Here is a 15,355-nt window from a genome sequence, read left to right as displayed (position 1 = left end):
GTAAGCGTTGGCAAGGACGCAGAGAAAGGGAGTATCTGTGTGTTACTGGTAGAAATGTAAGTTAGTACAGCCATTATGGAAAATGGTACAGATGTTCCTCAAAAAACTAAAAATATAGCTACCTTATGATCCAGAAACCCCACTCCGGGATGTATAACGAATGGAAGTCACTATGTCATAGGGATATTCATACTCCCACGCTCACTGCAGCACTATTCGTAACAGCCAAGTTCAGTGTTCATCAAGTGGTAAATACATAAAAATGTAGTATATATACATAATGGAATACTATTCACCCTTCAAAAAGAAAGAAACCCTGTCATTTGAAACAATGTGGATGAAACTGAAGGCCATTAGGTTAAGTGAAATAAATCAGGCACAGAAAGACAAATACTGCATGACCTCGCTTCTACATGAAATCTAAATCAGTAAAACTCATAAAAGTAGAGAGAAGAATGATGGTTGCCAGGGACTGGGGGAGGGGAAGAGAGAAAATGAAGAGTGGTTGGTCAAAGGGTGCAAAGTTTCAACTAGACAGGAGAAATATGTTTTGAGATCCACTGCAAAGCAGGATGACTATTGTCAATAAAAAATGTATTATACATTTTAAAATAACTAAGAATACATTTCAAATGTCTCAACAAAAAATGATAAGAAAAGTGGTAGATAGGTTAACTTAGTGTGATTTAACAATTTCACACTGTATACATATATCAAAACACCACATTGTACCCCATAAATGCATAGGAGTATTATTTGTCAATTTAAAATAATATTAAATAAAATTAGAATCACTGTGTACCTAGCAATTTATTTTATTCAAATATAGTTAATATTTTCCATGCTGTGGAATGTTTGGATCACTTAAAGGCTAACTTTGATGGAGAGCTCGCTGTGTATGAACTAGACAATAAGCTGAGTGATTTACATGCACAGCCTCCTTGGGCCTGGTTATCTTATAATGTGACACTCTTATTATTCCAGCTTAAAAGATGAGAAGATGATAACTCAGACTTTAAGAAGCCAGCACAAGTCACAGCTTGGAAGTGATGGAGACTTCCAGGATGAGCACCGAGCTGGGTCTATCTGGCCTCTTTATCATGGTGCTGTTGGGCTTCTAAATCCTAGATTTTTAGGAAAGCATAGTATACAATTATACAGACACATTTCATTGACTGGGCTAATTCCTAATTGTTGGATATTTATGTAATTACCGTTTTTATATTGCTTTTAAAAACTATTTTGTTGGTGATTATTATATATGTTCATAGTGATTTCCTTCTGATATATCCTGATTCTAAAATAATGAGCATTTTTTCAAGTTCCTGTGGCATGTTGCCATGCAGAGTTCTAGAATGTACCAATTTACCCACAGTCCAGCAGTGTATGAAAGAATCCATTTGCACAGACCCTTAGCTTTTCTGGTCTTCATTATTATTTATTTCTAAAATGATTTCAAATAATTTGCATTTACTTAACTCCCAACAGTGGTCCTCTTGTCATATACATAGGCTAGTTGGATATTTTTCTTTTGTGAATTGATTCTTATTATTGCTTATTTCCCAGCGAGAGGTGTTTTGTTGTTGTTGTTGTTGTTGTTAATTTCTACGAACTCCGCATATTTTGAAATTTTGGGAAACCTGTTGCAAATATTACTCTCAGAAAATTACCTGTTGCCTCTTAATTTTGCTTACTCCTTAATGCAAAACATCAATTACAATTTCTGACATAATCAAAGATAACATTTCTGTGTTTTTTCATCATATTTTTACATTGTAATGGTCTTTGCCAGAGGCTTAAGTCTTTTCCACATGTATAACTTGGAAAATATCTGACGTTTTTAAATATCTTACCCTTTTATTTGTGCATCTGATTTTTTACTAATCTGTATGTAAAATGTTAAATATTATTATACATTCCCACTGAATCTGTTCTTATTGAAGCTCTGTGACTCCTGCCACTCTGAAGCTCGAAGATTATGCTGAGGCTAATGCTATATTTTAATAAAAACTATGTTAGGAAGAAATGAAAACTAATCTTGAGGACCATTCAAATACCTCCTAGGTTCAGTCAGGATTGTTGGCCAATAATTTCAGGTCTTCTTCATCCATTGCATCATAACACTAACACAGGATTTTTACTATCTCAGCTTTGACAGAAGTATGAAAATACTATAAATCATATCCCAAAGTGAGATTACATATGTAGATTGGAAAATAGTTGCCCTAAAACTTCTCAGATGACTTTTGAACTCTACCTCGAGACTGAGGGCTCAGTAGGTCAGAAATAAAAGACAGAATGAGACAAAGTGTTGAACAATTATTAAAGAGCACTCTTAGTGTATTAGGAGTCCACTTCCCCTTTCCACTGTGTGTAGATGGTAGTGTCAGGGTGGATGTGAGCACCTCCCAATTTTATGGCAAAGAAAGGCTGTAGAGACCACCCTGAGAAGCTACATATCCTGAGTAGTCTGATGGACATATGATAAACTGGTTTTGATTCTTGCAGGCACAAAGTAAATGGCAAGAGATGGGCTGGTTTACCCATGAAGCTGTGGTCATTTCTGGTTCTATTTTAGGAGGTGCCTTATGGAGCAAGCACAGCTTAACTGAGGGAATCTGGAGTGTCCCCAAATTCCCAAAAGCTGAGTGAGCATAAAGGACCATTTGGAAGAGTGCAATATTGACTTTTAATATTATGATGACTATATTTCAACATAATTTATTTTCTATGCCCCATTTGTTTTTTGTTTTTTTTTGTTTTTTTTTTTTTTTTTTTTTTTTTATTATACTTTAAGTTCTAGGGTACATGTGCATAACGTGCAGGTTTGTTACATATGTATACTTGTGCCATGTTGCTGTGCTGCACCCATCAACTCGTCAGCACCCAACTACTCGTCATTTACATCAGGTATAACTCCCAATGCAATCCCTCCCCCCTCCCCCCTCCCCATAATAGGCCCCAGTGTGTGATGTCCCCCTTCCCGAGTCCAAGTGATCTCATTATTCAGTTCCCACCTATGAGTGAGAACATGTGGTGTTTGGTTTTCTGTTCTTGTGATAGTTTGCTAAGAATGATGGTTTCCAGCTGCATCCATGTCCCTACAAAGGACACAAACTCATCCTTTTTTATGGCTGCATAGTATTCCATGGTGTATATGTGCCACATTTTCTTAATCCAGTCTGTCACTGATGGACATTTGGGTTGATTCCAAGTCTTTGCTATTGTGAATAATGCCACAATGAACATACGTGTGCATGTGTCTTTATAGCAGCATGATTTATAATCCTTTGGGTATATCCCCAGTAATGGGATGGCTGGGTCATATGGTACATCTAGTTCTAGATCCTTGAGGAATCGCCCCATTTGTTATTACATTTAAAAATTATTTTGAAAGGTGATCCATGGGCTACACCCAAGGGTCACTGGGAAGTATGGCACAAAAATTCGACAACTCCTGACTTAAGTTGAGAGTTTTAATTGTAATATGGGATTGGACACTTTAATTTGAGGTTGGTTTATGACATAAAGTGACCACAGAAGTTGTATTCTTTAAAAATGACCATAAAATAAATGGCTGTCTCCAGCTATAAGTAAGGCATGAACCAGCATTACTGAAATAAAGGTGACAAAAATAAAATTGCTTGATACCTGCATCTCCTGAATAATTCTTTCCTAACAAGGCAAATAAATAAGCCTCAAGGCCAGATGTGATATATCAAATTATGTGCTAACACAGTAAACAATAAAACAACAATGTCTTCATAATATATATGCTAGTTATCACATTAATATTTTCAAAGACTATATTCTCAAACTGACGAATTCATTTTCATATACTCTGTAACATGGTGTTTATTAAAATTGCATCATTTTCTGAGGCTCCTATTTACTTTAACAAGAAGATAATATAAACTAAAAGATCCCTTTTAAAAAGAGATATGTTATATTTGGTTATTTTGCTGCAATTCTAATAAAGGAGGTAAAGTCAACTCCAAACCTGTCCTATTAGAAGTTTATTCCTATCGAACCTTCGTTGTTAGTTTCTTCCCTTTTGCACATAACAATTTTACAGTGTGAAAAATTATGCTTAATTTTGAACCACAACTGACATTCCAACTCAGGTATGGAAATCAATCTGTGAACAAAAGTGTCTTCTTCTCCTTGTCGCCATAATAGATAAATACACTATATATCTTACAGAAAAGAAAACACAAGGAAATGACAGTTATTAACATACACAGACTAACCAATTCAGACATGTGAATCAAACCAAACCAATGGCTGTTAAATGCTGTAATTTTCATTCTAGTCTTTTGTTCATTGTTACTTTCTTGTTAAAAGCTCAAAAATGATGACCACAAGATTTGGTTATTTTAGAACAATTATTTGCAACATTTATGCTCTCTGTTCAATAAAAACAAGGTCACAAGGAAAGTCAAAATTGAAAATGCTTGAAAATCATAGCAATTTATTGCTCTGTATTGATTGTTTTAATAGCTTCTCTACTGAAGTGTGTATGCTCTTTTATTTAGCAGTGGTTGAAGTATGCATTTTGTTTTTACTTAGCAGTGTTTTTTAAAAAAAATATGAAGTTGTAATATGTTCTACCATACAAAGAAACAAAGGCTCTATTGCGTTTCTATTATGTGTTAGGCATTAATTCATTACATGTAATAAATGAATTATTAAATAACTCACACCAATCAGACTTTTGATCCTACTAGTCCACTGAAACTGTCCTCCAAGAGAAAGTCAATGACCTCCAAGTTACTAAGTCCAATACCCAATTCACATTTCCCATTTAACTGACCCCTCAGCAGTATTTGCTAGTCTATCATTCTTCCCTCTTCCTCAAACTTTTCACTTGGCTCCCAGGACATTTTGTCCTCTTAGTTTTCCACCTTCCTTACTGCTTGCTCCTTCTCATCTCCTTTCTGGAGCCTCCTCTTCTTCATCTCCATGGCTTGGTCCCAAATTTCTTTCCTTCTGCATATAAGTAGTGACTTCATCCAGTATCAAAACTTTCAATATCACATATATGCTAATGTTCTCCAAATTCTTTCTTTCATCTAGAGATCTGAATTCTAGACTCCAATGTCCAACCACAAATCCAACAGCTCCATTAAGATGGCTAAGAGGCACTTTAAACTTAGTATCTCCAGAACTGATGCGATCTTTCCTGCTTTAGGCTTGTGTCTTCTTCAGCCTCATCTCATTTGATGCCATCTCCATCACACTGGTAGTTTAAGCTAAAAATGCTTAGAGTCATTCTAAAGCCTTCACTTTATCTCACACAACACATTTATTAGGAGGTCTAATTGCACTACAATTCTACCCCTGTTGTCTAAGCCACATCACTGATTGCCTAGATTACTGGAAAAGTAATTATCACATTAATATTTTCAAAGACTATATTCTCAAACTGACGAATTCATTTTCATATACTCTGTAACACATTGTTTATTAAAATTGTATCATTTTCTGAGGCTCCTATTTACTTTAACAAGAAGATAATGTAAACTAAAAGATCCCTTTTAAAAAGAGATATGTTATATTTCGTTATTTTGCTGCAATTCTAATAAAGGAGGTAAAGTCAACTCCAAACCTGTCCTATTAGAAGTTACTCCTAAACAAACTCTCAGGTTCGCCCCTGTCCTTTTCAGTCAGTTCTTTTAAGTTCTAGGGTACATGTGCATAACGTGCAGGTTTGTTACATATGTATCCATGTGCCATGTTGGTGTGCTGCACCCATTAACTCGTCATTTACGAGTTAATGGTATATCTCGTAATACTATCCCTCCCCTCTACCCCCTCCCCACAATAGGACCTGGTGTGTGACGTTCCCCTTCCTGTGTCCAAGTGATCTCACTGTTCAATTCCCACCTATGAGTGAGAACATATGGTGTTTGGTTTTCTGTTCTTGTGAGTTTGCTGAGAATGATGGTTTCCAACTGCATCCATGTCCCTACAAAGGACACGAACTCATCCTTTTTTATGGTTGCATAGTATTCCATGGTGTATATGTGCCACATTTTCTTAATCCAGTCTGTCACTGATGGACATTTGGGTTGATTCCAAGTCTTTGCTATTGTGAATAGTGCCGCAATAAACATATGTGTGCATGTGTCTTTATAGCAGCATGTTCAGTCAGTTCTTAACACAACAGCCAGAGTAGGTGATCCTTTTAAAATGGAGCAGGCTCATGCCCCTCCTCTCTTCTGAACTTCCCACTATCTTCCCATCCCATGCAGAGTCATAGCCGTGGTCCTCATATAGGCCCATAAAAGCTTGTGTGGTCTGGACCCAGCACCTCTCCTTCCTTGTTGACACTGCTTCAGCCATACGGGCTCCTTGCTGTTTCTCAAGCACACCACACTCGCCCCTGACACTGTAGGAGTTTATGGTTTGCCCTTCTCACTCTCAGCCTGAAACACTCTCCCTTCACAGCCCCACTGTGCTCTCTCTTCTTTGAAGTCATTATGGAAAACACCCTTGTTGGTTAGATCTTTCCTATCTATCCATCCAAAATGGCAACAATATGACCAGCATGTCCCTGTGTTGTTTTTTCCCTTGCATTTATTGCTAGGATCCCATATATTTAGCTCATTTATAGTGTCTAGTACCCATTTTCCCAACTGAAATGTGGATCCATGACAAAATAATTTTGGTCACTATTGTTTTGTTCATTGCGTGTGGCCAGTTACATTTCTTCATTAATTCTGAATGCTTTTGCTGTTTGAATGCGTTATTTTTCGAAACACTCTAAATATGCTCTGCTTTCTTTTCTTATGAAAGAGTTACCTTGTTATAGTCTTCTAAAGTTTACAAATTTGTAAATATCAATTTTGGAAGACAAAATTTAGGAAAGCATAATTTAAAAATTTTAGAAGCTGGCCAGGTACAGTGACTCACACCTGTAATCCCAGCACTTTGGGAGGCTGAGGGGGTCATCTCACATGGTCAGGAGATCGAGACAATCCTGGCCAACATGGTGAAACCCCGTCTCTAATAAAAATACAAAAATGTAGCTGGGCATGGTGGCACATGCCTGGAGTCTCAGCTACTCAGGAGGCTGAGGCAGGAGAATCACTTGGACATGAGAATCACTTGAATCTGGGAGGTGGAGGTTGCAGTGAGCCAAGATCATGCCACTGCACTCCAACCTGGGCGACAGAACAAGACTCCGAAAAAAAAAAAAAAAGAAGGAAGGAAGGAAGGAAGGAAGGAAGGAAGGAAGGAAGGAAGGAAGGAAGGAAGGACGGACGGACGGAAGGAAGGAAGGAAGGAAGGAAGGAAGGAAGGAAGGAAGGAAGGAAGGAAAAAGAAAATTTTAGAAGCTTCTACAATTATAACATTTTAAAGTTAGAGTTTCTAAATTTTATTTTCCAGAATCAATACTTATACATTTATAAACTTTAGGAGACTATAACAATGTAACCCTAAGTCATAAGAAAACAACACATTTTTAGAATGTGACCATCTAGAGGTCACAGGCACTTAATCTGCATTTAATAAATGTAAAAAATGTATTAGATCTCAAGAAAACTTTTCAGACAACAAAGCTTTTATCTATTTAGTTAAATCACTTTCCTTATCAACTGTCTTCAACCTCACACCACATTTTCTTTCATGGGAGAAATGAATCACTGATTTGAAGCATTTCTGTGCAATTCATACTTCAGAATTCCGAACTCCTTTCTCCTATTCTAGTTTACTTTCTCTCAAAAATTTTTCCACTGGGTATTACATTTCTTTCTGTCATCATTAATTGTAACTCACAGTAACCCAGGTAAGTTTTATGGGTCACTAGGGCAAAATGTTCTTATTTTGGTGATTAGACATCAAGTATATACAAATTTATCCAAATTTAGTTGATCTTTTAATAATTTACTGCAACAGTGCTTGAGAGCAATAAAAAGTAATGACAGGAGTTTGCTTGAATTTAGAAATTCACTCACCAAAGTCATTCATAGTTTGTTTTACTGAACACTAAAATAAAAGCATGCTCCTATAAGTTACATTTCAAAACCAACATGGACTAAGTAATGCATACAATTATTTTAAATTTGTAGGAAAAACATACATAGGAGGAAGGCTTGAAGAAAATATACCAACCTAGAGACATTGGGTTTCCCTAGGTAGTGGCATAAGTATTTTGCATTTTTTCCTTCTAGCTTTTATTTTAGGATCAGTGTGATACATGTGCATGTTGTTACATGGGTAAATTGCGTGTTGTAGGGGCTTGATGTACAGATTTTTTCATTACGCAGGTAATGAGCATAGTACCCCTTAGGTGGTGTGTCGTCCTCACCCTCCTCCCACTCTCCACCCTGAAGTGGGCCCTGGTGTCCCATTTCCTTCTTTGTATCCATGTGGACTCAGTGTTCAGCTCCCACTTATGAGTGAGAAAATGTGATATTTGGTTTTCTGTTCTTATGTTAATTCTCTTAGGTAACGGCCTTTAGCTGCATCCATGTGGCTATGAAGGACATGGTTTTGTTCTTTTTACAGCTGTGTAGTATTCCACAGTGTTTATGTACGATGTTTTCTGTATCCTTCCACCTTGATGGACACCTAGGTTGATTCCATGTCTTTGCTATTATAAACAGCATTGGGATGAACATACGCATGCATGTGTCTATGGTAGAATGATTTATATTCTTTGGGTAGATACACAACAATGGAACCACTGGGTCTGCATTTTCTTCTTTGCCTACTTAGGTGTTTTCCAAAATTTCTACAACTGACATGTATTACTTTTATGATCACAACAATTATTTAAAGGTTAATTGTAATGATGTCTATGTTTTATAAATCAACTTAAATTCTCTCTTTAAACAGTTTCTGAGTCAAATATATGAACTTACCAGGGTTACTCCTTCATCATTTTTCTCATTGACATTTCCTCCAGATGACAAGAAGTGTTTGACATCTGTTAACATGCTCATGGGTCTCTGAAGCTTCATCTGGCGCAGTGAGGTCAAATCCACTCCTGTGGGGAGAAAGAGCCTTTCAACCAGAATGGAGAGGTAGTTCTCAGTTCCTGGGGGTCAAAGCCTAGCTTCATCATCTATTCTTTCAACATGTTCTTCTTTGAAGCTCCTCTTCTACTTTGAACACTCATTCAAAGAACTGATTGTTTATCTTTGCACATATTGTATTTCCAACTATAGTCTTTAAAAAATATAAAATTATCTCTTGTTATGTTCTAAAGTATGATACGATGCCTTATAATGGCAGGTTTTCAAATAATATCTGTTTTAATATAAATCATCAACATACATTACTCAAAGTATTTTAAAATACTTAAATGGAAACAACAAAGATACAGTTTTTGATCTCTATGATTTTTCTGGCCAAAATAGTTGCTTCCAAAAGCAATCTAATATCCTGGAATAGAAGAAAAGACTTTAGGCTGGGCATGGTGGGTCACACCTCATCCCAGCACTTTAGGAAGCCAAGGTGGGCAGATCACTTGAGGTCAGGAATTGAAGACCAGCCTGGACAACACAGTGATATCCCATCTATAGTAAAAGTACAAAAACTAGCTGGATGTGGTGGCGAGCACCTATAATCCCAGCTACCCGAGAGGCTGAGGCAGAAGAATCACTTGAACCCAGGAGGTGGAGGTTGCAGTGAGCCAAGATTGCACCATTGCACTCCAGCCTGGGCACCAAGAGCAAAACTCCATCACAAAAAAAAAAAAAAAAAAAAAAAAGACGTTAGTATAAAAACTGGAAAACTATGAATAAAGTCTTCAGTTTAGTACAGTTAATATTGTCCCAATGTTAACTTTTTAGTTTTGATAAATGTACCATGACTATGTACGTGTTCACATTAGGGGAAGCTCTGTGAAGGGCATTTGGGAACTCTGTGCTATCTTTAGACTTTCTTGTAATCTAAAATGACTTTAAAATAAGTTTTTAAAAAGATGCATCCATTGAACATTTAATGACTACTAATGTTAATAAAGATAACTAACATTGAGTGCAGAATCCACAGTCTGACTTCACCCAGGAGGGGAAGTGGTGCACAGAAGGCTCAGGTCTGCTAAATTCCTGCCTATACCTCTATTCAGCATATATTTTAACCTGAAATTTCATGATGTATCATCTCTGTGGTAGCTGTATCTCTTCACTGATGTGTCTCCTATTCCTAGCATTGGTTCCTGAACAAAACAGGTATCTGCTAAGGAGAACTAATTCATCTTTTTCCAAGGGAAAAATGATAATGATGGTGATCCCTCCCTCATAGCAAATGTTTGCTATGAACCAGCCACTTTTCTGAGCACTTTTCTCTTATGTGATTGCATCCTGGCAGCAAACATCAAGAGAAAGCCTGGCACAGTGGACCCAAGAATAAACCTCGGATTGATGCTCCTGAACGTGCCTATCTGTAGTTTCCTTCCTCAGGTTGACTCTGCGAAAGTTATTTAACCTATGTGGGCTTCAATGTGCTTAGTCCCTCAGATAATAGTTCATTCTTTTAAGAGGTAGCTCTATAGCAGAAACCACATCAAGCATGTTGCATATCTGGTATCATTTTTCCCCTTGGGGCACTTCAACTCTGCCTCATGCCACAGCTCCTTCTCCGAACCTGGATGAGCAATAGAGAAGAGGCGCTCTGCACTCAACCTGCTTGGGTGTTAGTGCTGTGTGTATCAATGACTACTTGTGCCAACGTGGGCAAGTAACTTATCCTCTGCCTCTGTTTCTTCAACTGCAAAATGGTGTTGGTAGTATTTGATTAGTCCGTTGCTTGAGAATGAGTTAAAACACATAAAACTTATAACACGTATTTAGCTTTCAGAAAGCACTAAATAAAAGTGATCTGTGATTATTAGTCAGCTTTCTGACATGTGTTTTTCATACCTCTCATTTGGGTGCGTCATATATTATCGTTTGGTCATTTAGGAAGCATGGAGTAACAAAACAAAGTAAAGCAAAATGCAGTATTTGAATAATGTATCTCGTTTCAAATATTCTGTTCAAAGCTAGTCCATTTTAGTAGAAACAAGAAATAGAAACACCCGTGACCATTCCTCAGCTTCTGAATCATGGACATGCCATTTTAGAACTAACATTTCCCTTATAGAGTCATTTGAGGTCTGTTATGAACCAGCTAAAACTGTCACTTATTCTGACTTTCAGGATTATGAAATTTCATGTGTGATTTTATTTTGGCAAATATCATTTCTCAGATGTCAGCCTTCAATTTTGCATGCTAAAGTAGCAGAAGAATCTGATAGTCACTCTAAAGTTACTTTGTTAACTTTTAGGATGTTACAATGTCTACTAAAGTTGTATGTATCTTTTATATAATTATGTATTTAAAAGGGAGTGATAAAAACACAAGATTAAAGACAAGTAACAAATTAAAACAGAGATAAGACATCACTCACTGCAGACTCATTATATTAAGAGAAAAAAAATCTATTTCTGGTCCCTGTTGTGAAGATATCACAGGGGAATATTATTACATTGTATCCTAATGCTTGAAAACTTAATTTTGAATCAGATACGATGCCAATTAAAATGTGAATTTTAGATTTCTTTTTTTTATATATTCAGGAAAGTAGTCCAAATCACTTTTGGTTAACACAACACAACAGAAACTCCCTCTCTTGGTTGTCAAATTTCTTTAATGCTCCTGGATAAAACCAGCCAAGATGGATAGAGCCCATAAGTCTATTTTGTAATGGATAATGGGTCCATTCTCATTTTCTCTACAAAATGTAGATTTTCATACTGTTTTTTGAAAATAAATTAATGGAAGGTCTGTTTAGATGTATTATTTTGAAAGAAATTTAGTAATTTATTTTAATATAAGAATTAAGAAACAAAATAATTTACCTAAAATCCACACATTATTACTTGTGATATTATCACCACCTGGTTTAATCTAATAATATCACTGGATTCTTGTGCAAAACTGAAATTACATCAACACCCCAAGTCAATCTGAACCCTAACTTAACTTTCCTTAACCGTCCCTCTTAAGGTAATATTGTTTTTGTAAGAATTCAACTTTTCCTTTTCTCTGTTGATATTAGGGCTACTCTTTGCTGCTATTATGATGGTTTTATGACCATGCTGAACTGCACAGCTGTGGGCTCTCCTGAGTTGTAGGAGGATCTGCACTGCCTCTCTTCTGTGGCTTTTCCAATCTTCTTACCTTCACTTATGCTACTCCCTATGCCTGGGTCAGACCACTCTGCTTGGTCTCCCTGCGGTAACCCAGCCCCTCACCTTCAGCTTAGTGTAGGTGACACCTCTGTGATGCCTTCTGTACTATTTGTAAGGAAAATCATATCCTTCCTCCTGGGTGTTTTTATAAGATCTGCATATGCCTTATTTTTATTCATTATCATATGCCATTGTGTCATCATTTGGTCATACATAAAACATCATTTTTGCCCTCAAAAAGGAAACAAAGCTAAACAGGCATTTGCAATTCACTATAATATGCCCTATCTCATGATTTTAGCATGGGATCCTCTAAGCTCATAGAACTGCCGCTAACCCAAATTTTTATCTTCATAGTAAGTGTTCTAAGAGACGCACGGAAGTAAAAAAGTTGAGCAGACAAATAAAGTAGTTCCAGTAAAGAGAAATACACAGAAAGGGTGCTGCTACCCTCCACCCATTCCCTTCTCCCAGCCCTAACAGCAGGCGTGACTTGCGACCATCTTACATAGTCATGGGAACTGTAACCCCAAAATCAAAATGCATGATTTTGAAGAGGCTGGTGCAGGGAGAGCATTTCAAATAAACTGCCTTAAACTAAAGAAAAACACATGATATTCGTGAACTGATTCACCCAGGAGTCCTCTGAAAAATGAAGGGGGAAGATTAAGACTGGGGGCAAGAAGACCAGTTTTGGAAGCTACTGTAGTAATCCAAAATAGAAAGACCAGCATGTTAATTAAGGCAGTGACAGCATGATTTGTGATCTGGGTGGACATATTAGAAAGATACCAAATAAGTAGAATCTGTAAGAATTGGCGACAATCAGACATGACGATATGGAAGAGAAGTGATGTTCCTGGTGATAATGGCCAAATATGAAATACAGACAGTGAAAGGACAATAATACATTCCATAGAGACATGTTATTTCAAACTATCTGACACTCAAGTCAAGATACTTAATAAAACTGCATATACAGGAATGAAGGTCTTGGAAGATAATTAAGCTACAGGGATATTCTTGAGAACCAGCAAGTGGTAACAACACAAGCAAAAGGCTGAGATAACCCAGCAACAGCATTGGAGGAGATGGAAGATTGTCAAAGACAAAGCCCCAGGAGGGACCAACATTTAGCAAGCTGGACAGACACGGGAAACACTCGAAAGAAACCTAAGTAGAAGCTCGAAGACAGGAAGGAAAACCATGGGAAGATGGCAGGAGAGAGAATGTTCCTAAGAGAGTGTCACCAAAGTCATTGAATGTCAAAAAGAGATAAGGTAATAAAAAAGGAAAGAAAGCTATCACTGGATAGAAAACTAAGGAAGGTAATCACAATTGTTCCAAGGCCATTTCTAATGAGTTTGCAGGTTTAGAAACTGAACTTCAGTGGGCTGAACCACAGGAAACTAGGAACTCAGGAAAATAAATGTGAGCTATGATTGTTAGAAGAATGGGTTTGAAAGAAGAAAAGACAGTGAATGGTGATGTATGCAGAACCAACGAAAGCTTTTGGTGTCTTTCAGGGACAAGAATATTTCTGTATGTGTGTGTATAATGTACACATTATGCTGATCTTTTATCCTGGGCACTCCTCGGGCTCTCCCATCAGTGCTTTCTTTCCATGCTGGCTCACTTTCTAATCGACTGCCTTCCTTGCATGCCAGCTGGTTCTCCTTGCACTGGAGATCTAATATTCATCAAATGCTCAATTGCTCTCCGTGGTTGTCTCATTTTACAGCCTGGCAGGCTCAGGCGGTGAGCCGAGGTTAATTGCTGTCCCCGAGTTTACAGTGTAAGTCGGTGGTGACAGCACAATTAGGACTTGTGACCAGCGATTTTCCATGTAATCAACTTGTTCAAGACGTTGCCGGCCTCCTCTGCCACGTGCATCCTGATGTGACAGGTGATAAGTACTCGGATGCGAAACTGCACAACGCAAAATGAAAATTCTAGGATTGCAACCACCTGGTTATAAAAACGCAATGCTGAAATACCCAGAGCCAAATAATAATAAAAATCTCATCTTGAAATAGTAAGGATTTCTAAAGACGTCAGCCCATGTTGTCACAGTAGATAAATGTAAAAGTGTACCAAGCAGAGGGCCAGAGAATAAATCGAATTAGACAGTATTTACCGGGAACGGCGGCAGATGATGGAGATAGTGGGAGGAAGACCAACATAAGCAGAAGCAGACTGTGAATGAGCTGAGGTAAGGGCAGATGGATGTGAAGGCACGGGCCAGAGTGACTGCAGTGACAAATGGCAAACAGAATTAAAAATTTAAGAGATATTAAATTGAGTTTGTTCCAGCAAACATGTATTTAACAAGCTGACCGTGACAGCCATAGTAGTGGCAGATTTTCTACTAACCATTTAAGAGTTAGTACTTTCCTCTTGTTTTGTTCTCTTTTGTTTTGTTTTGTTTTTGCATACTCCTTTTAAAAAATCAGCCTCTCAAAGGAACACACTTATTTTTATTCTTTACAAAGGATATAAAATACTGATCTTGCAATACTAAAATTTCCTATGAAACAAAATGCTGTAATGAGTTGGAGAGGTTTATAAGCAATATGAATGCATTAGAAAATAAATGTCATTTTATTTTCTAAAACAAACATTTATTACCGCAGCATTTTAAAATTCAGAAAGACAGAAAAAGCAGGAAATAATAATATAGACATGGCACAGCGAAACAAAACATGGTCAAGGACTTTTTGAAAATTTGGCATCACGGATTTTATTTTTTTAAACCATTTTATTGCAGTATGACCAACATACAAAAACTGTACATATTTACCGTATACAACTTGATGTTTGTAGGTAAGTATACATCCCAGAAAACATCCCCATATTATATGCCATAAACATATCCATCACCTCCAAATTTCCTCCCACACTCTTTATTTACTGTTATTTTTACTATTATTTGGTGATAAGAACACTTAGCATACGAACTATGATCTCATATATGTTTGCAAATTTGCATATGTTTGCAAATTTCAAAGTATGCAATACAGTATTATTAACTATAGGCACCACTGTGCCAAGTTTTTCATGTAAACTCAGAATTGCATGCTACCTGTGCAGTCTGGCAAAGATTCAAATAATTAACTTCCCAATAATGAAGTCTGCATAACTTCAAGCTTCATTCCCTTTAGAAGTAA

At 37.0% G+C, this 15,355-nt stretch overlaps 1 protein-coding gene across 12 annotated transcripts in view; it reads right to left on the bottom strand.

Annotated features, from left to right (window-relative positions):
- The window catches only part of MYO16 (myosin XVI), a 698,554-nt gene that overhangs the window by 402,627 nt on the left and 280,572 nt on the right, over nt 1-15,355 (bottom strand). For all 12 annotated transcript variants that reach the window (XM_045377420.2, XM_005586232.4, XM_074021383.1 and 9 more), the window contains one exon: nt 8,871-8,995. In XM_045377420.2, coding sequence (XP_045233355.2) covers nt 8,871-8,995 — 125 coding nt within the window. The remainder of the gene's footprint in view (nt 1-8,870; nt 8,996-15,355) is intronic.

This window comes from Macaca fascicularis, chromosome 17 (genome assembly GCF_037993035.2).
Source record: "Macaca fascicularis isolate 582-1 chromosome 17, T2T-MFA8v1.1".
Taxonomy (NCBI): domain Eukaryota; kingdom Metazoa; phylum Chordata; class Mammalia; order Primates; family Cercopithecidae; genus Macaca; species Macaca fascicularis.
The sequence above is the reverse complement of the archived record's forward strand: the minus strand, read 5'-3'. Positions and strand labels throughout refer to the sequence as shown.